The sequence below is a fragment of the Dasypus novemcinctus genome, chromosome 4 (genome assembly GCF_030445035.2).
Source record: "Dasypus novemcinctus isolate mDasNov1 chromosome 4, mDasNov1.1.hap2, whole genome shotgun sequence".
In the NCBI taxonomy this organism is placed as follows: Eukaryota; Metazoa; Chordata; class Mammalia; order Cingulata; family Dasypodidae; genus Dasypus; species Dasypus novemcinctus.
Window position 1 is genome coordinate 10,672,006 of NC_080676.1, and position 22,676 is coordinate 10,694,681.

At 38.9% G+C, this 22,676-nt stretch overlaps 1 protein-coding gene across 2 annotated transcripts in view; it reads right to left on the reverse strand.

Annotated features, from left to right (window-relative positions):
* Positions 1 to 3,434: 3,434 nt before the first annotated feature.
* GK5 (glycerol kinase 5) overlaps positions 3,435 to 22,676 on the reverse strand; it is a 78,074-nt gene continuing 58,832 nt past the window's right edge. For both annotated transcript variants that reach the window (XM_004459230.4, XM_023588984.3), the window contains 5 exons: positions 20,488 to 20,582; positions 14,410 to 14,513; positions 13,492 to 13,551; positions 12,476 to 12,609; positions 3,435 to 9,628 (listed from right to left, as the gene is read on the reverse strand). In XM_004459230.4, coding sequence (XP_004459287.1) covers positions 9,480 to 9,628; positions 12,476 to 12,609; positions 13,492 to 13,551; positions 14,410 to 14,513; positions 20,488 to 20,582 — 542 coding nt within the window. In that variant the 3' untranslated portion in view covers positions 3,435 to 9,479. The remainder of the gene's footprint in view (positions 9,629 to 12,475; positions 12,610 to 13,491; positions 13,552 to 14,409; positions 14,514 to 20,487; positions 20,583 to 22,676) is intronic.

The window sequence follows — 22,676 nt, forward strand, 5'->3', positions numbered from 1 at the left end:
CGGGCCTGCTCCAGCCAGACTGCCAACATTGCTGCCTGGATCCATTATGGTACTGAACAAGGCAACACATGGGCACAACCGTGTGTGTCTACTGCAGAGGTTACCACTGCATGCCTTGTTGTGACTCCTGCCGAAGCTGGCTCATCTGCTCATGGCGAGGAAGGCCATATCATACAAGGCATTGTCCCACCTGCTCCTGCAGATTAGCTACAGATAGTGTCTTTGATCCCCTCTTGGGGCTACTGGTGGCATCGCAGTGCCATCAGCACATTTTCAGGTTCTGGTGTTGCTGTTCTCATCTGCTGAGTCTGGCTACACTATTGTGGTGCTCAAAACACAAACTGTGGAATGTGTTTGGCTTCCCAGACCATCTGCAGTATGACAATGGTGTAACTGTGATGGCAAAAGCTACTTATCAGTAACTTGAGAGTTGAGGTATTTGATGGCCCTTTCCTGCTCTTTTTACTTCCTCCAGCATCTGGTATTTTTGGGTGTTAGAAAAGTCTCCTTAAAAACTGACTCAAAAGAGTTCTCACTCTACCTTCCTCACCTCTCCTGCTCCACACACCTTTGCAAAAGTTTGGTCACTGAACACAGCTGGTCCCAGGAGGGGGGTCATCTCCTCCTGGCCACTTCTTGAGTAACGATCAGGATGAAACAGACCTATTTTGAAAATTCAAACTTCCACTCTGACCATTCCTGGGTAGGACACTACTTTCTTTCTTTAAACAACATCCCTAGGCCAGTCTGGTTAGGACACCCACCGGGTGGCAGCCCAGCCAAAAGGGGGCATCTGGGATTCAAACTTCATTCTGGTCAGGTTTCATAAAAACGCCTTTGTCTCTCACGCATCTGGCCCTTCCAGATGAAAGGTGTGGGTGGGGTAAAAGATGACTGGAGGGTGAAGTTTAAGTTATAGGAACTGCAATGGAACACACTGATTTTGTGGTCGTGTAGGGAGGGCAACAACCCCAGAACCAGAGGAGGGAGCATCTTATACCCAGATGGTACATTAAGGATCTTTTGTTTTGTTTCTCAAAACTGCCCCTGGAGTCTTCCTCCTGAAGGAAAAAGCCCTGGTGTGTGTATGGGGTGTATTAGTCGGTCAAAGGGGTGCTGATGCAAAATACCAGAAATTGGTTCATTTTTAAAAAGGGTATTTATTTGGGGTAAGAGTTTACAGATACCAGGCCATAAAGCATAAGTTACTTCCCTCACCAAAGTCTATTTTCACATGTTGGAGCAAGACGGCTGCCAAAGGCTGTGAGGGTTCAGACCCTTCCAGGGTCTTGCTTCTCTCTGGGTTCAGGGTTCCTCTTTTCCCAGGGTTGCTTTTTCCTGGGTTCAGCATTCCTCTCTTCCTGGGGCTTGCTTCTCTTTCCTCTGTGAACTTACTTCCTGGGATTCCAGCTTAAGGCTTCAGTATCAAACTCCAACATCAAAAACCCTCAACTTCATCCTTTGCCATGTCTATTATCTGGGAGTCCCCACCCACTAAGGGGCAGGGACTCAATGCCCTAATGATGTGACCCAATCAAAGCCCTAATCATAACTTGATCACACCCAGGTACAGACCAGATTACAAACACAATCCAGCATCTATTTTTGGAATTCATAACTATATCAAACTGCTACAGGGGGTGTCTCCTAAACTCATGCACGTGCCTTAAACGTAACTGAGTGCTGGGTTTGCCACCATACTCCAGCAGAAACAGCAGGGCTGACACCAGCTCCTTCATCTCCCACACAATCACCTCTCACCTCTGGATGTCCCTGCATCCCCATTTCCACTGCCTCCACCCAGTCATTCTGTGGGGTAAATGAATTCCACCTGGCTGGTAGGGTGGACAACCAGGATAGATTGAGCAGGCTGCTCTCAGGCAGTCCCTCTGAAAACAAGAACTAGGCTCAATTATTCAAACAGAACTGGGAACTGCCAATCTGACCCCAGTGGATATTAGTCCCAATTGGGGGACCCCAACAATTGCAAGCACTTTCTTTCCAAAGGCACCGTGTGCATTCCAAGAACAGAACCTCTCATATGAAAGCCAGACACCTTGCCTCCCTCCCAAAAATATAACTTGTACCTTAAAGGGTGATCTTAAGAGACCTGCAGGTGTTTACGGATAGCCACCGGTAGATCATGTGACTCTTAGGTAAATGTGGAGATGTCTCCAAAATGAGGCTAGCCTGAGTTATGTGAAGGAGCTTCCCAGAGGGATAAATAACTTATGTATATACACCCGGCTTGCCTTTTTCCCTACAATAGGAGTCATCTAATTAGAAAAGGTATGCGATTTGTCTCTGACTTTAGGTACTGAAGTGATCTGACCTCAGTTCTGGAATGCTTTCAAGTCAGCCTCAGCTCACTGGCCAGCTTTGTTAGGAACAACAGAATTTCCCTAGACTTCGTCCCTGGGGGCTGTATTAGTCAGCCAAAGGGGTGCTGATGCAAAATACCAGAAATCTGTTGGCTTTTATAAAGGGTATGTATTGGGGTATAAGCTTACAGTTACCAGTGTAAGTTACTTCCCTCACCAAAGTCTTTTGCCATGTGTTGGAGCAAGATGGCTGTCAATGTCCGCCAGGGTTCAGGCTTCCTGGGTTCCTCTCTTCCCAGGTCTTCTCTTTTCTCATGACCAAGCTCCTCTGTGTGCTCACTTCCCAGAGCTCCAGCTCAAGACTCCAACCTCCCTTCTCTGCAGTGCAGTTTCTCTGTGAGTCCCCTCCCACCAAGGAGGTGGGGACTGAACATCCTACTTATGTGGTCCAATCAAAGCCTTAATTATTATTTAATCAAGTAAAAGTAAAACCTCTGAATCTCATATACTTTAATATGCCCAGAGGAAAAGACCAGTTTACAAACATAACCCAGTATTTCTTTTTGGAATTCATCAATAACATTAATCTGCTACAGGGGCCAAGACAGAGTATTACAATTGCTAATACATCCTGCTATACAACGAGAAAACCAGAGCCGGGTGGAGAGGGGGTGGCAGGGGGAACCGAGGGAATTTTGCAAATCTAAAGTATTTGTCTTAACAATGTCCACCATTTAGAGAGTTCTGTTTCTTTTTCTAAGTAACAAAAAGCCCACAATTCCCTCATATCATCACAATTTCTATTAACTGTAAAATAGTAGGATAAATTTTAGAAAAGTCAGCTCCACATATTTCTGTAATGCCCGCTTCCTTGTTGTCGTCCTTGTAAGACCAATATTACTTTGAATTGAACTAAAAACGAAATCTCTTCCTTTTTTCAAAAAACTCAATTGTTTCTCAGTCTTCATATTTGCTACTACAGAATGTTACTGTGGGCTCAGAGATAGTAATAGGCTTTGCTATCGTCAGGGAATGAAATCCAGATTATGTGGCTGAATCCTCTACCATATGGATGTTGCTAATTGTGTGAACCCAAAGAAATAACAAAGAAACAACAAATAAAAATGGCTTTAATACATTAATACATATGGATCAATCATTCATTGTTTCATTGTAGCTTTCTAACTTTAAGATGCTAATTTTCAGAAGGGATTTTTAAAAACTGCAAGGTTAATTCCATTGTATTAGTATTTGAAATTACCTTTCATTCAGTTATTTAAAATTTTTCTAATTATTAAAAAATTTACACTTTCCCAACAAGTTATATCACCCTTTCCGAACCACAAAGGACCCTCTTCTCTATCAATTTCCCTTGTGTAAAAATGTAGAATATAGAATAAGCCTACAAAGGATCTAAAGAGGCAGGGATACATAAAACCCTTTTCTAACTATAATAAGCTCAAATTTATCTTGAATCACACCTACAATCAACGTATTCTCATTTCTCTGTCATTTTTTTTTTTAGGTACTGGGGCCAGGGACTGAACCCAGGACCTCATATAGAAGCTGGAGCACAGCCATGAGCCACACTGGCTCCCCTGAGTTGGTTTTATTGTGTGTTTGTTGTTTTGGGGTTTTTTAGCATGCACCAGGAGCCCAACCCAGCACTTCCCATGTGGGAAGCAGGTCCTAAACCACTTGAGCCACACCCACTCCCCTCTTTGTTACATTAATGTACAGAAGACAAAACAGGAAATGGTATTTTAATAAAAATTTCCAGGTAAAATTAAAAAATAAATCTGAAAGCTAAGTAAAAAGGGGAAAAATTCACACGCACATGAAAATTATTTGTTTAGGTGTGCATCCTAGATTTTACCTATAGATCTTAACACCATTTTACAAGGTTCTCAGTGATGAATAAAACTGAAATTTGTAGAATATCAGAGAAATAAGATTATTAATTTACTGATGTATATGAATTAGAATCTTACACATAAAGTTTTCTAATGAGTTTTCCACAAAACCATTTTGAAACATATTCACAAATCAGTTTTATTTTAAATTAAAAAGTTTAGAAACATTATGATAGCTATGTCCAAATATATATCTGTACCTCCAGTTAACATTTTAAGCAAAGGTATCTTTGCAACATATTTGCTATTGCACAGTATTAGTACCAAACTATATAATGAATACAGAGGATTATGAAGATATTTTCTGCTCGGTACATAATAAAAGCATGTTCAAAATGCTATATACATTTTGCCTAGAAGGATTTGAAATTTTTACTTAAATCTCCTTAAGTCACTTGATTGACTAAAAAAAAAAAAACTTTAAAAAAGTTTCAAAGATATGGCTCATTTAGCAAACAATCCGATTAGCAAATGGGGAAAAGATATAAACAGACATTTTACAGAAAAGGATAAAAGATGGCAAATAGGTACATGAAAAGATGTTCAGTATCATTAGTCATTAGGGAAATGCAAACTAAACCACAATGAGATATCACTACACACCTATCAGAATGACTAAAATGAAAAACAGTGACACCACCAAATGCTGGTGAGGATGTGGAGAAATGGCATGACTCCTACATTGCGGTGGGAAGGTAAAATGGCACAGCCACTCTAGAAAACTGTTTGGCAGTTTCTTATAAAGGTATGGCTCATTTAAACTGAACTCTTATGTCATTTCTTTTCTAAATAATATAGATAGCTGTTTAGACAGTCATTATAACAGACAGTAGAAAAAGAAAGGATAACAGAGAATTTCAAGAAATATCTGCTCTGGAAGCTTCTACTTCTATCTTTTCTGCTCCCAAAACTATTTTTACATCCCCTAGGGACAGTAGTCCAATGGGAATATGGTGACAGTAGCATCAATGACTTAGAATACAGGCTGGTGCAAAATATTTATGGCTATGAGGCTCCGAAACTTAAAAACCAAAGTGATTCTGGATCACTTCTTTGACTTCTTTGAGGTTACCCACTTTGACTAGTTTGAGCCCGATAACCTGGCTTTGGGTATGTAAGAAAATGATTCTGGAACCCGGTAGGTCTTAAAGGTTCAGGGTGTGTTGAGGTTTTTAATTCTTATTGAAAAACATGATCTAAATTTCCCAAAGGGACTCAGGTAGACTCAAGCCTTCTAGGCCATCTCTGGGATGACGCTAGAATCATTGAAAATCTAAGAACCCTAGGATACAGCTAGCGTCGACCTACAGAGTATTATAAAATTCTCATCATGTTCCTGGACCAGACTATTTTAAAATAAAGACTGGACCCCAGTACAAGTCCCTTGCAGAAGGGGCTATTTCTGAAGTTCATTCCCTATAGCACCAGAGTGTTTGCCCTCTTAAGATTCAATCTGTTAAGTCACCTTCAGTCAAATACATAAAACCTATTAATAGAGAGGCCTCAATTATACTTTAAAAAGTTAATATATCTAGGTGTATGTATAGAGTGGGTAGATAAAATCAGAAGACAATTACATGAGATTCTTTTTGCCCTGTAAACCTGCAAAAAAATTAGGAAGCCTATTTCTTTTAAGATACTCCCATCTCTTTTTTCTAAGGTAAAATGAGACAGAGAGAAAAGGAACTTTACATCCACTGGGTCCTCGATTTTCTTTTAACAGTCTATAGCGATAGCTCTTGCTATGTGGTGAATTTGCCTCTCAGGGGACATGTGACAATGGTGACATTTTGGGTCATCACAACTAGGGGGATGTGCCTGGCAGCTGGTGAGTAAAAGAGCAGGAATGCTACAACCATCCTACAATGTACAGCATAGTACAACACTCCACAACAGAAAACTACCTAGGAAAATGTGCTGCAAGGGAGGTGTTATGATTGTCGTTAACCACTTATATATATCAAAGTATAGGCTACTGAAAGAATTCTGTGTTGATAGAGAAACACTGGGACCAGTGGAGCCTTTCATCACTTTATATCCTGAAAAGGGGTATTTTTTACCTCTTTCTAACCTTTCTGACTTAAATACAATGTAGTTTTTTGCTCATTAAAAAAGTTATACAAAAACAGAAAACACACAGAAAAAAAGAAAAAGTTATATGAAAGACAGATTCTATATAATCTCACTGATACAAAATAATTAGAATAAGCAAAATTGTACAGTCAGAAACTAGAATACATGTTACCAGAGGCCAGGTAGGGGTGGGAAATGGAGTTAATGTTTAATTGGTACAGAATTTTTATTAGAAGTAATGGAAAGTTTTGGTATAGAAGGTGGTGATGGGAGTACAACATTGGGAATGTAATTAACAGTACTGAATTTTATATTTGAACGTGGTTAAAGGGGGAATTTTAGGTTGTATATATGTTACTAGAATAATTTTTCTTTGTTACTAAAAAAAAGATATCTGGCCCAAAATATCAATATAATGTAGAAGCTGAGAAATCCTGTTATGATTGGATATAAAAGCCTTAAAAGTCAGTAAATCTATACTGTAAAAGCAATTTGTATCACTAAAATGTTCTAAAAAAGAGCATTCTCCTCCTTGATTAAATAGTTGAAGACCTCCTAAAAACACCTGATAGCTCTGTAATGGGAGAATAAAACATGCTGAAAAACATTAGCACAGAAATAAAAATAATAAAATTCAAATATAAGAATTAAAATGAAAAATAAACTTGAAAGATGGAAAGGACTTGTTTCCATACGTGGCCATGTTTCTGATTCTGGTCAAATCTAACTAAAACAGCCAGAAATATTTTAGCCTTCGGTGACAAAACCATGTCACTAAAAACAGCCAGAAATAGTAAAATAAAAGATTACCTTCTAGGCCCACAGAGGAAAAATTTAGCCAATGATTTTTGAGGAGGATGCTCAGTTCCAATGAGATATTATTCAAAGTTGTATTCTCACACTATATAAAAAAATATTTATTCCTTATTTTATTGTTATATGTTAAGAAGAATGTAGAAAGGAAATGAATAAACTTTTAGATATTACTAATATACAGTTTGGTATATCCTAACACAAAAAGAATTATTTCCTATGAAATCACAATGAGAAGCAATCTGTAAGGAATAGTGAAACAAGAAGGAGTGAAACAAGAGCAGCTTTCATAGGATTTTGATAGGAAAGCCCTTAATTGGTCACTAAGTTTTACAAAAAGAATGTACACAGAGAAAGAATGAAGAGGACAATAAGATATTATTACAGTAAACAAGCAAAAAATACTTCTACTTAACAAAAATATTTCCAAATCTTAAATTAATGTAGTTAATGATATACTATGTATTTGGTACAGTGTTTTTATTTTTAAAATAATTTAAAAGGACACTTGAAATTCACTGAAATGGAATTTGCATATGTAACCAACTCTGAAATCAACATATACAATAGCAACAACAAAATTCCTTTCAACAATCAATCGCTCCTTTAGTTACATTATTTACTAACTAGTTCTAAAAGAGCAGGACTTGGGAAACGGACTGTGGCCCAGTGGTTAGGGCATCCGTCTACCACATGGGAGGTCCGCGGTTCAAGCCCCGGGCCGCCTTGACCCGTGTGGAGCTGGCCCATGCGCAGTGCTGATGCGCGCAAGGAGTGCCCTGCCACGCAGGGGTGTCCCCTGCACAGGGGAGCCCCACGCGCAGGGAGTGCGCCCATAAGGAGAGCCGCCCAGCGCGAAGGAGGGAGCAGCCTGCCAAGGAATGGTGCCGCCCACACTTCCCGTGCCGCTGACGACAACAGAAGCGGACAAAGAAACAAGACGCAGCAAAAAGACACAGAAAACAGACAACCGGGGGAGGGGAGGGGAATTAAATAAATAAAAAATAAATCTTTTTAAAAAATAAATAAATAAAAGAGCAGGACTTTGTGAAAAAGCCTAATCAAGCGGGAAATAAGTTCACTATTGCTGCAAATCCAAGTGGAACCTACCGCAAATGTAAGGATGGGCAACAGACTGGAAAGTGGTCAACTGCGTCAGCATGGGTTCATTTGTGGATGGTTCACAACTCTTACCCGTCCACATTCTGTCAAGAAAGTTCTAGAATGTGGAACGGTCCCTGCTCCTTTCTGTGGCTCTCTGGCTCAGTGGCCACAGGGCCACAGGGCCATCATTAGCATGAATACACTACTCCCCTCACCTCTGTTAGCCACCCACTGCACAAATCTCCGGGAAACGAGACTGGAAGAACATCAAAGGACACGTCAACAAGTGAAATTTCGAAGCTCACCAATAAATTAGGACACTTTCTTAAAATTAACCTCTGGCAATTATGCCCTTAAAAAAACTGTGAAAACAAAAGACAACTAAGAAAAGTAAAAAACAGGAGAAGAAAGGCAAGATTTATGTTAAATATCTGGATTTTATAAATAATGTGCTGTTTTACTTAGCCAGAAGGTTTTTTTGGGGGAAAAAAAGCAATTTGAGAAGGAAAATAAGTGGTATTTTTTTGTTTCTTAAAAATCAATTTTCTTTTTAAGTTTCATTAACTAACATTATTTTCTTAGTGTTTTTCAACAGAAAAAGAATGCTCAGATTTTAACTTAACAAGGAAAAATTCAGGCATTGTCTTTAAGCCCAATAAAAGAGAATCTATTTGTTAATAAAAATCTGAGACAGACATATTCAGCTGATATTTGGATACGACACTGAACGGTTATGGCTATAAAATATTAATGTTTTAAAATTCAACATTTCCTCAGTTATTCTTTCTTTTTAGTTATATGGACTTCAACTGGCCCACTTCTAAAGAATTAAAGGAAATACTTTTCACATAATTTTGGAACAAAATATGAATGGTGCTTGACCTAGAACTACCAGCTCAACAATAAACAATTATATTCACATTTACCACTGATGTAAGTATAAAAAGGAGGAGGATCCATAACTGTCAAAATATGGCTGAAAATGGCTGATGGCCTTTGGAATTTGCTGCAAAAAAGAAGACATATAAATTTTGAGGTATTGCTGCCTTAGCGATCTCACCAAGTTTTGGATTAAAAGAAAAAAAAGGTTTTGTTTTCTTTGTTTTTCAAAAAGGCAATGCTTTTCCTCTCAGGTTGTGGAGCTCATTTTAAGTCTTCTCCCTTCAGTCATCCGCCTACTGGTTATCCCCAAGCTCTTTGTCATTTGTACATTACATGAACAAGCCATCTACGGTTTTAGGCATTTCACTTAGTGTTATGTCTTGTTATACCAATTCATGGAGCGTTTCACTGCTTTCACCCAGTTTTCCATGCTCATTTCATATTCTTGCCATTTCTTCTGTGGCTTGAAAACCGTTTCACTTTGCCTCAGTTTCTTTAGTTCCTCTTTGTCATTCCAAAACCCTAGAGATAAAAAAAAAAACTGTTCTCAAAATTTACGGCAATGGGAAGTTAATGCTTCATTGGTACAGAATTTTTGAGGTGATGGAAAAGTTTGGGTAATGGATGGTGGTGATGGTAGCAGAACACTGTGAACACAATTAACACCGCTGAGTTATATATCTGAAGATGGATACAAAGGTTAATAAAAATTAAAAAACACAGAGCTGTACAATACAAACAGTGAAGCCTATTGTAAACGGACCAGCAGAATATCTCAGTCTACATATAATACCAGGAGTTAAAAATGCTTTTTGACTTGAATCAAGGGGGAAATGGAAAGGACAAATGAGTTTATATGGCTATGAGTCTCCAAAAAGAGCCGGGAGGTTACCAGAGGGGTTGCCCTTATGTACACCTCAGCAGAGTCCCAGAGACAGATAAAGTAGATACAACCCCAGGTGTTGGTTCTTCTGAGGGCTACAGAGACCCACAGGTTCTATGATCAGGGCAGATGGAGTTCAGTGCCATGTCAGTTGGTCCTACTTTGGAGTTTGTGTTTCTGTGTGATGGAGCTGGATTCAGATGTGATCTTTGTACACAAGCCTCTCCTGTTACTTTTACTGGAATTGTAGTTGGTGCTGGGGTTTAATGTATACCCAGGAGACCTGAATCTCTGGACTGACCATGTGATAGCCAGGCCCTGAGCCTCAAAGGACTTGTAACTCTTACAGTATGGTTTATTGGGACTTACCCCACTCAGCTAACATGGAGGTGAAGAAGGTCAACCACCACACCTGGGAGCCAAGAGTGCCTACAACTGAAAGCAGGAGAATTGCACCCAGCGTCCATCTGGAATCTAAGCCCCTCTTGATATAGATGTGGAGTGGATGCAACCATTCTAAGGTCCACAGGATGGAGGAATAAAGTATGGATTAGCGTGGACTTACTGATATTCTATACATGAACTACTGTGATTAGTAATCGAAGAAAATGTGGCATTGGTGTGGAGAAAGTGGCCATGGTGGCTACTGAGGGTAGGGAGTGGGAGGAAGAGATGTGATGTGGGGGCATTTTCAGGGGTTGGAGTTGTCCTTGGTGGTGCTGCAGGGACAGTTACCGGACATTGTATGTCCTCCCATGGCCCACTGGGTGGACTGTGGGAGAGTGTGGGCTATGATGTGGACCATTGACCATGAGGTGCAGCGGTGCTCAGAGATGTATTCACCAAGTGCAATGAATGTCTCATGATGATGGAGGAGATTGTTGTTATGGGGGGAGGAGTGGGGTGGGGTGTGGGAGGTATATGGGGACCTCATATTTTTTGAACATAATATTAAAAAAAAAAGGCAAAAAAAAAAAGTAGTCTGAAATGACACAAATGTCTTAATACATCTCACCTACTTAGAAGTGTTAACACTTTCTTCAAGTCTTCCTTATGCACATTTTCTCTGACCAATAAAGCTGACACGTAAAATTCTTTTTTCTACAACCGGTTGTGAGATCACTTTCTTTCTATTTACAAAGTCACATTTTTAAATATATTTAAAGGTATTAAATTATAGAAACTTAAAAAAGATTCTAAATATTTTCATCAGTGCACTAGAGCTTAACTCTAGTTATGAAAATAAATATATATTTAAAATCCTTATTTTCAGAATTCATTATTTTTATTTTATGCCATAAATATTTTAAAAATTATTTTATTAAATATATATAGTACAGTCTCTGGTTTCTGGGTGAATTTCTAAAATACAGAGGTTGTACATAGCTTTCAGGTCTCAAATTCCTGAGAGATAAGCAATCCAGTCAGAAACCTCAGCTTTTCTAAGAAGGTAAAACTGCTTCCCATAGTTAAGCATCTCTGCACTAAAAAGGTTTGAAATTCAATACAGACATTAATAAAGCAAATAAAACTCAAGCCATTGTGTTATGTGTAGGAATAATCTGCACCTGTTTGTTGGTTTGTTGTATTTAAAATATTTAAAAGAAACTCACATATTTGATCTTATAAGGTAGAAAGTGCAGAATTTGACTAATCATATAAACAATTAAGTTTGTGAAAACTTGATTTACTATCATTATAAATTTAACCAATTTACAAAAGCTGTTTAGTACTTGAGAAGATTTCCCTTGTGATGGTTCTGTTTGCTCAATCAGGCATCTGAAATTACTAAAAATTATAGTCAAACATATTAAACTTACAGAAGTTGAAATATATAAGGAATTTAAATCTGTAACTGGGACTGATGAAAGGAACTTTATTTTGTTCAACTTGAATTAATTAAATATTAATCAAAACAAATGAAAGTATTTTAATTTTATTCAAAATTAGATATTTAGTAGACTAAAGTTTTCACTGAACTTACCAACATATCACACTTTTTGGATCTATAACTTCCAAATATTAGCCTGAAACTTTTAACTGTAAAATATCCTTTTTTTCCTGTCCCAAGCCCCACCCTCCATACACGAACATGTTAAAACACTCCCCGAGTCCCAAGGCATCATCTTGCTTCTCAGGGAAGCCTACACCATTGCTTACTGCTCACCCTGGCTTATCTCACACCAAGTTTCATAATCAGGTGACTTGTCTGTCTGCTCTCACAGGAGGGCAGGGACCAAAGCAGCTGGGAGTTAAATTTCCTTGCCTCATACCTCCTCTGATCGAAGTAAGGATGGAAGAGGTGCAACGAGGCCCATCAGCAGAGCAGGCCCAGGAGTACTATGGAGAATATGCATATATGTTTGTAGCTTAATGGGCACCAAAGCTTCCCAGACCCTCTGCAATTCTGGGATTTGAGAGGTGAAATGCTACATGTAAGAAATCGTTTAAAAGAAACCCCTAATTTTCATAAAACCCATACATACCAACAGCAAGGCCAGCTAGAGAAGCTGCACCCAGGCATGACATATCCATGTGGACGGGTCTGTCTATATTCTCATTGATCAGGTCTGAGGTCATCTGCATGACAAAACCGTTCTTACAAACGCCTCCATCTGCCCTGTTGGGAGCAAGATTTGTAAGATAAATTACTGCATCAAAAGCAGAAAAGCATCATTAATTCTTTTCAAGTGGGTCACATAATTTCCTTAAATGTTTGATTTTATCTGATAAATTTAACTTTATAATTCCAAAATTATATCACTTAGCTTTTACTTGTAGATAAAAGACCTTACTGGGTCATCTTTAAACAATTTTCCTTATTTCTGCCAATGATTTTCCCACCTGTCCTGTCTGCCCTGGCACTAATACAAAATTGGCCACTTAAAATAGACTAAGCTAACATAAAAATTCATTTAGACATTTCAGCCAAAAAAGTCAGACATTTAATGCTTCCACACCAACAGAATAGCCACATACCCCCACAAAGATTTTAAAATGTTTATATAATATATACATGGATGCCAAGATCCTCCCAAATTCCATACTGTGCTTATATAGTCTCCCCAAGTCTGAAATGAGCTTTCCTTTCCTTTCCAAATTCCTATGCTCAAAAGTATTGTTGCAAAGGAGCTAGGCGTAAATCCTTTTTGAAATCTGACCAATCATGATGAAAATGCTAACAGCAGCTACACTGACTGACTGTCTCCCCCGTCCATGCAAAGCATCAAGTTCTCCACGCTAGCTCACTCACCTGTAAGAAGGTGAGCCCCGCCACACAAAAAGGAAGGGAAGGGTCCAGGTTTAAGATCAGGCCCTGAGCCCAATTTCTACTTTTCTGAATAATGTTTACTCCCCTACATTATGGCATTCATACTGCCAATAGTTTTAGGGAATTAACCTTTAAATTACTTGTTACTATAATTAACTCAAAATGAACTTTCTACTTAAAAATTTAAGATCTAACTTCTGATTCAATTTCTTAGAAACAAAGTTTACATACCGGATCTTTGTTATAGGAATATGGATCTCTTTCTGCATTATTTCATATAATTGTTTGTTTCTAGTTGAAAAACAAGATAACTATTTAGAAGAAAGTGAAATGACAATTATTCTCTATTTTATGCAGATTGACAAAAGAAAAACTGTACTTTTATTTGGATGATCTTATAAAACATGTAAAAGAAAATATTTAAGAAATATATTATGCTAACTGGAAGTTGTCTAACATGCTCAAGTAAGAGGCTCAAGACCTTATGTCTTTCACCTTAATACAAGGAGCATAATTTCTATTTTAGAACTAAATTTAGTCTATTACTATTCCTGCAGATAAAAATCTAACGCTATAGGGTGTTTAATAGATTTTAAGATGACATACTATAAATAGTAGTGGATAGAATTTGTAAAATATAAAAACAGTCCTTTTATAATCTGAAAATTTTATCTTATACATTATAAACTTTCCATATTCATAACAGCCACATTCTCAACTATAATGATCTACACTTGTCTCATGACAAAAAGACTGCAAGGAAATATACATAAAAAATAATTCTGTTAATTCAATCTTGAGGTATAACAGAAGCATTATTAGTTTGAATTCTCCTGCATGTATAAGCACACGAAAACCTTTGGAAATTCAAATTTTGATTATTTTATGCTTAAGAAATGGGATACTAAAAAAATCATTTAATTTTCTGATATCAAACCTAAGTCACACTAGTATGATTAAATATGGGGAAAAAAAGAGCTAATACGGAATCTGTCAACAAGAATAGACTATAACATATACAGTATGAAATAAAATAAAGGTGTAATTCCTCAGTTAACAAATTAAGAAATAGGCAGTTTACTGGAAAATCGATAAAATGAAATGACAAAACTGCATGAGAAGAGGGGGGTTTAGGGCAGGTTTGGGTACCTGAAGGCTATTGACTCCAGTATTGCTCGTACAAGATGGTATTTACTGGTGGAAGGCTTCAAACCCATAAAAGAGGCACATGCACAGGGGTCATTTAGTGGAGCCTAAAGTAAGAGAAAATAAGAATATATTCCTACTGTTCTAAATTACATATATAGACTCGAAGAAATATTAGAGGACAAAAATACAGCCACGTGAGAAGAATGCTTAGAGTTAAGTAATAAAAAAATTGATAGCTCCAAGATTATAGTAAATATTAGGATAACTTTTTAACAGGACTTAAAAAAGACTGAGTCACAGATATTGGACTGAGCTGTACCTTCTGTTTGAGTTCATACCAAGAAAAGAGACTGACGCACATAGTGACAAACTACTAAGTGCTTAGCTTTATAAATGTGGGAAGTGAAAAGCAATCCTAGTATTTCCTCCTTTTTCCAACAGCAACATTTTTACACGAAAATTGCTCAGCATGTAGAACAACCTTTTAAGGAGATGAGTTAGACTGAAGATACACAACTGTGCACAAAACGGGCTTTCTGTGTCATAACTTACATCCAATATGTTGTCAGACATTCTAATTAAAATTTCGATTTCTTAGATTAATAGTCTTACTGCCTAATATCAGAAATGACCGTCTAACATTTGATTTTAAAAGATCTAAAATCTTGGACCATGGTTAGTAATATTTTGATGATGTTCTTTCATAATCCATAAAAAATGTTCCACAACAAAGCAAGGTGTTGATGGAGGGGCAATGTTCGGGAATTCTGCACTTTATGCATGATTTGTCTGTAAGCTCACAATTTCTCTAATAAGTAAAAAAATTTTTTTAAATTTAAATCCAAAATCTTACACTGGAAGTGTATATTTATCAGATGAAGTATGTACCCATCTTTGTATCCCCAGAAATGCAAGACAATACTAGGACACAAAGATGAAAAGATTTTCCATGAAAAAGTCTCACAGAAAAAGAATATTTCCAACACAACCAGTAACGGGATAAACAAAGGGCTGGCCTGGAAACAGAATGCCTCTACCTGCAAAACGTCCTACCACTCTTTCTAGTTAATTCCTACTCCCTCTCCAAGTTTTGGTTTGGCTTCCTCTGGGAAAACTTCTGATCCCGCAGACTAGATCAGGTCCCTCTGTTGTATGTTTCTATGGAACCCTCTAATTTCCCATCGTGCCACATACCACAGCATATAATTCTAATCACGTATATTTGAGTGATTATTTGTTGGAATTCCATCTTCCCCATTACCCCTTAAGGGTTGCAAGGGCTGGGGCCATGTGGATGTCCTCAGGCTGTGTGGCCGTGGCCAGTGCTTCGCGTTCCATCGAGCTCACCACAGGGGATCAATACACAGTTACTGAACGAATGAACAACACTTTTCCTAATTACTTAACTGAAGGAATTCCACTTTACATCTTATTTTTACTATACCTATGATTCTCTACCTATTACGATTTCATTTTGATGACCTCTCAGATTTGTTAACATGTTAGTAATTTCATCAGTAAAAGCTGATTTACACAGGTTTATATCAGGTGAGATAATAATACTGTGAAACTAATATTAATTGAATTTGGCCAATTCAATTAATTCCTTGTCATATGCCATGTTTTCTCTTCATAAAAATGACATCTTCCAGTATAACACATGAAATCCTGGTATGACTGGCCTATAAGTGTTTTTGTACAAAGAGCTATGACTATAACTTACTATTAGAAATAGGCCAACTTGAGAAGAAATAAATTCCATACAACCTTAGAAACCACCTTAGTCCGAGTGAGTCTCTTTTTGGGATGGCGTGGTGGAAAAACACTGGGAAGGTCATTCTAAAGGACCTGGTCACACGTGTGCTTCCAGCCACACGCCCAGCGCACCACTGCCCATTCCACCAAGTGAGCACCCCCAGGAACATCAGAGAACCGAAGTCCTGTTCGGCGCCCTGCTGCGTGAAAGGAGCCGATTCCTGCTCGGGCCACAGACCGCCCACCCCAGCAGGCCCCCGTCAGCGCCAGGATCTCAACCTCCCCTGCTGGGGAAGGGCAGGATGATCAAGGTCCTTGCCAACCCCGGCCTAAACACAAGCCCCTCTGGCATGGAGTACGTATGCCCTCTGCCTTATTTCACGCTACACTGAGAAGCAGTGTGAAGAGTGTTTAAAAGCCTGGAGTCAGCATGCCTGGCCGCTAAGCCCAGGTCTGCCATCACTAGCTGTGTGGGGCTGGGTAAGTGATTTAACAGCTCTAAATATGTTTCCTCATTTTCAGAGTGGGATAAGTAGAGTACCTTCTGCCTTGTCACTGAGTATTACATAAGATCACGTATTTATTTTTTTAAAGATTTTATTTCTCCCCATCCCCTCATTGTTTGCACTTGCTGTGTCTGTTCATCTTCCTTATTTCTTTAGGAGGCAACAGGAACCGAACCCTGTACACCTGATGTGGGAGGGAGGTGCCTCATCTCTTGAGCCACCTCTGTTCCCTGCTTTGTTGTGTCTCTTGTTGCGTAACCTTGTGTCGGCTTGCTGCGACTGCCTGTCACACCAGCTCACTGTCTACTTTAGGAAGCACTGGGAACTAAACCAGGGACCTCCCATATGGTAGGTGGGAGCCTAATTGCTTGAGCCACATCTGCTTCCCAACAATGTATTTATAAAACTTAGGACAATGCCTGGCACATAATTAAAACACGCAGGTTCACTGCCATTAAAATAATGTTACTATTCCTTACTCAAACCCTTCCCGCTATTACTAACATCCCTCGTTACCCTTTCCACTGGGCCTTCTGAATTCTACCTTCTATTGTACATAAACTCCCATTAACCTCTTCCGAGAAGTTCCCTGTACTTACTGTGCAGTTTATAAAACAAATCTGGCTGTGTGCTGAGCAAACGGCTTCAGTTGCAGCTATGCAGCTGAGGCTTTTCATTCTTCCACACCACAGGAAGTGGAAGGACACTGTCCCAACTTCTCAAGACCATTTCTAGGCCGTGATGCACCTACTGTTAGCAGAGGCTCTCCTTCCCCCACGCTTGTTTTAGGTCCACACTAACGTTGAGCTCTGCTGCCCTTTAACCTTTCCACTGCTGAGACACCCTAGTCAGTCACAGAACTAGAGACGGCAATCACAGGGCCTGCCAGCCACATCCCTTTCTAAGGAAACCGCTTGACTCCATGATCCCTGCTGCCCAAAGCAGCCAGGTCCCACTGTCACCACCACACATAAGGTGCCAACACCCTTCTAATCTCAGCTTCAGGGGTGGGTAAGCTCCTCTTGGGGTAGTTTAAGCAAGACTGTTTTCTGCAAATACAAGAACCCTCATTAGGAGGACTTGCAGACGTAAGAACACTCATTAGCTTATGACTCAACATCCTTTGAAGATTGGTACTTGGTACACAATTTCACCCAGCCTACATACTGCCATCATCGCAGTTTAATGTCCAAGTTGATGACCATGATACTCGTCTCATACACCTGTCATGTATATTCCACTTTAGTATCCCCCCCAGAACAGAGCCAAATGGCTGTGCCAATTGAAGCCACCCCAGCATATGGCCCCCATGCTCCAATGTATCCCTTCTGCCACCCTGCAGTGGCTGCCCCAGACCTTCCAGCTCTCCTAAAAGCTCCCCCCGTGCCTTTTTTGCAGATTCCTTTGAGAAATTAAGGATATTAGAAGTCTTCCAACACCCTGGCCCACTTTTCTAAGGTTGCCTTCCTTGAACCTTCTTTCCTTCCACTCCCTTATCTCCCATTTTCTCTAGTTGACATAGGCAGCTTACAGGTGATCTCCCTGCGATTTTCCAAACACCTTCATATCCATTCATTATTACTGTTTGAATTAACTTTCAGTTCCCAGTTAAAGAGTTTCACTTTACATTTGGGAGACATGTGTCCTACAGCTTCCTCTCACCTCAGTATTTTGTCTGTGTGCAACCATGGCAGCTCAGAGACATTTTGTTACAAAGATGAAATTAAAAATTGCATCTGTGATACTTTTATGTAATCTTTTAGGCTCTAACAATACTTTGTGGTTTGTTTTAATTTATCACATACTTTATTTTTATAGGCATATATGTGAGTTAATGGAGAAATTAAGACGGAATTGCCAAGGCAAAGTCACTACTTTGGAAAGGGAAGAACTGTAGTAAACTAATCAAAGCCTACCTTTGCTGATGACAATTACTCATCTAACCTTCCTCTGGAAAACTCAATCAGTGGGTTAGTGGTTGCTCACATATACCCTGAAGAGGATCAATGTATAGCAGTTTATAAACTTTCAGTCCTTTAGAATAAAGTACATAGAAGGAAATTCTTACAGGTATTGAAAATAACACTAATTAATACCTCTAGATTTAGAAGTATATATTTAAAGAGACTTAAAGCACTCTAATTTTTTTTTCACCAGCTTATACATTATATCATTCACGTTTTAAATTGTGGGACTTTTTGTAAGAGATGGTCTAAAGTGTGAGATTGACTAGAAGGATGAGAAATTTTTATTTTTATAAGGGAAAAAATATTCGGGGGAGGGTTAAAAGGCATAATATAAAGTTTCCACTAAAAAGTAATTTTGTTTATAATACACAAAACAGTTTTTTTAAGTCTTTGCAACAGTATTCTAAAATTGAAGGCAGAACCATAGATTGCACTTCAATTAAATAGATTAAATATTACAAAATGAAGTCTTTTACTGGATTCACTTTTTAAAGATTTTTTTTAAAAGATTTTTTATCGCCTCCCCGCAGCTTTTTGCTTGCTGTGTGCTTTGTGTCTATTTGCTATGCGTTCTTCTGTATATTTCATTTTTATTTATTCCCCCCCCACCCTTGTGGTTTGCTTGCTGTCTGCTCTCTGTGTCCATTCACTGCGTGTTCTTCTGTGTTTTTTTTTTTTTGCTTGTCTCCCTTTTTGTTACGTCACCCTTGCTGAGGCTCTCCACCGCACTTGTGGGCTGGGCAGCACTCCACAGTGTGCAAGCGAGCCTGCCCTCACAAAAAGGCCCCGGGACACAAACCCAGGGCCTCCCATAAGGTAGACAGGAGCCCAACTGATTGAGCCACAGCCGCTTCCCATTTTTTAAAGATTTTAAAAATTTATTTATTTATCCCTACCCCCTCATTCTTTGAATTTGCTGTGTCTGTTTGTTGTGAACTCGTCTTCCTTTTAGGAGGCACCAAGAATCGAACCTGGGACCTTCCATGTGGAAGGGAGGTGCCTAATGGCTTGAGCCACCTTTGCTCCCTGCTTTGTTGTGCCTCTCATTATGTTTTCCTCCTGTGTCTCTTGTTGCATCACCTTGCTCTCTTGTCTGTCTTCTTTAGGAGGCACCAGGAACTGAACCCAGGACCTCCCTTGTGGTAGGCGGGAGCTCAATTGCTTGAGCCACATCTGCTTCCCTGGACACACTTTTTAATTAGGCAAAGTGGTCAACACTTCACCCCAAATTTTTTGAAAAATTAAAAAAAAATGCTAATGAAACCTACAAATAAATAACTGTGAAATATATAGAGAACAAAGTTATATTTCAAGATTCTTTTTCTAATTCTCAACAGTACACTTCCTCTAAGTAAAGAATGATGATTTATTGATTCCTCCTGCAACAGAAATGACTATTTTTTCTTTTTTTTTCCCAAATTCTACTCAATTTATTCATTTTTTAAAAAATATTACATTGAAAAAATATGAGGTCCCCATTCACCCCCACCGCCCCCACCCCACCACTCCCCCCAGAAATGACTATTTTCTGATGAGCCTGCTGGCTTTTAGGTTCCACAGTCTCAGAGTTCTAAGCAGAAGCCTCCTCAGTCCAGCCAGCTGAATTCTAGTAAGTTTAAGTCAAACCAGTAGCTCACACGCAGGAGTGCTCTCCTCTTTTGTGGAATTCATGCTAGGCCAGAGCTCAGCTTCTCAGCCTAGACTGCATCTTTCCCCTTCGTTCTTATCAGGGCCCAATTTTTCATGCAAGGAAGTGAGAGATACATAATTTTGGGTGTGGGCAAAGAGATAAAAGAAAAAAAATGCTTCTAATTTGCATCAACTTTGTTTTTTTTTTTTTTTTTTTTTACCTGCAATCCACTAAAAGATGGAACAAAATAAACTCCCTCAGAATCTTGCAAACTTCTGGCCATTTTTTCAGTCTCAGCAGCATCTGTGAAAAGATCTGCAAAATAAAACAAAACAAAGCAAAGGGGTTGGATGGGACAAAGAGAATTATGTTAAATGGTTAGTAATTATTTGCATCCATATTTATAATGAATAGAATGTGAAAGGTCCCTCACTTCCAAGGAGGGTTACACAAAGGCCAATCCGTCTGGTTCTATCAGGGTTCTCACACTGCACAAGGCTATGAGCCCATGGAAAGGCCAAGGAGTCAGAAAGGCCTCTCAGGTAGACTCTGTAAGCAGCAGGACGGCCTTTTTCCTTCCAAGATATTAAAGCTGTTTAAAGTCAATTATATGTATGTTCATTGGCATTACAAGATTATTTTCCTGAAGTCAAGAGTCATCATGGTTTTCTAATGGAAGGATGGTCTACATGTAATAATCAAAAGAATCAAATAAAAATCTACTGCATTAAGTGTTTTCAGTAAGAGGCCAGTAACAAACAGATATATTAAAAGTCAGTGTTTTTAAAACAAACAAAAAATTGAAGACCTAATTCACTTTGTAAACTTTTTGTGGAATTATATTATATAGAAAAATGCACAGGGCGGCGGACTTGGCCCAGTGGTTAGGGCGTCCGCCTACCACATGGGAGGTCCGCGGTTCAAACCCCGGGCCTCCCTGACCCGTGTGGAGCTGGCCCATGCGCGGTGCTGATGTGTGCAAGGAATGCCATGCCACGCAGGGGTGTCCCCCCGCATAGGGGAGCCCCCGCGCAATGAGTGTGCCCCATAAGGAGAACCGCCCAGCGCAAAAGAAAGTGCAGCCTGCCCAGGAATGGTGCCGCACACAGGGAGAGCTGACACAACAAGATGACGGGACAAAAAGAAACAGATTCCCGTGCCACTGACGACAAGAGAAGCGGGCAAAAAGAACACACAGCAAATGGACACAGAGAACAGACAACCCAGGTGGGAGAGGAAGGGGACAGAAATAAATAATCTTAAAAAAAAAAAAAAGAAAAGAAAAACGCACAAATCCTAAATGTATAGCTGAATGAATTACATCCAGTTAACTAACACCCAGATCAAGATACGGAATTATACTAGTACCCCAAGAAGACTCCCTTACACTCCCTTTTAGTTAGTACCACCACCAAGAATAAGCACTATTCTGACCACAGGTTAATAATGACTAGTTTTGGACTTCTTTTGTTCAATTTCAGGCTTGTGAGATTCATCCATGTTGTTACATGTGGTTGTACTTCATTCATTCTCACCCCTGTGTGACTATGCACAATTTATTAATCTAGTCTATTATGCATTTAGGTAGTTTCCAGTTTTGGGCTATTAGCCACATTGAACACTTGTGTATGTTTCCTTTGTAAACATACATACACATTCCTGTTTGGCATGTATCAAGGGATGGAACTGTAAATCCTACTGTCTTCACATTTAGGACTAGCTTTAGCAAAACTATACTGACAAATAGTTTTCCAAAGTGGATGTACCGATTTAAGCTCCTGCCAGCACTATGAGACTTCCAGTGGCCCGTATTCTTGCCAATATTTGATATTGTCTATATTTTTCATTTTAGCCACTCTGGTGGATATGTGATAGTGTTGCACTGCGGTTCGATCTCACATTCCCTATTGACTGATGAAGTTGAATACCTTTAATTGGTCTTTTGCATAATCTTTGCCCATTTTTCTAATTGGTTTACAGGAATTTTTCTTTCTGGATATGAGTCCTTTGTATCTTACTAATATAATTATCGTATTTTTTCATTCTCTTAATAGTATCTTTTTAAGAACAGAAATGAATAACTTAAATAGTCCAATTTTCTTTTATGGTTAGTGTTTTTCTCTTACTGTACATGCAAGGTCTTTCTATATTCTCCTCTAAAAGCTTCACATTTAGACCTCTTTTCCATTGGGAACTGATTCTTGCTAACAATGTAAGGTAGGGGGTCAAGATTTTTTTTTCTATATGGACACCCTATTAATCCAGCACTATTTATTGAAGAGAATAGCCTTTCTCCACTGCACTAAAGAATCTCTTTAAGACCTAAATGATATTAAAAATTAAATATGTTAATAGCTCTGACCCTAATCATGGCCAAGTCTTAATTTTTTAAAATTTAAAATGGTATTA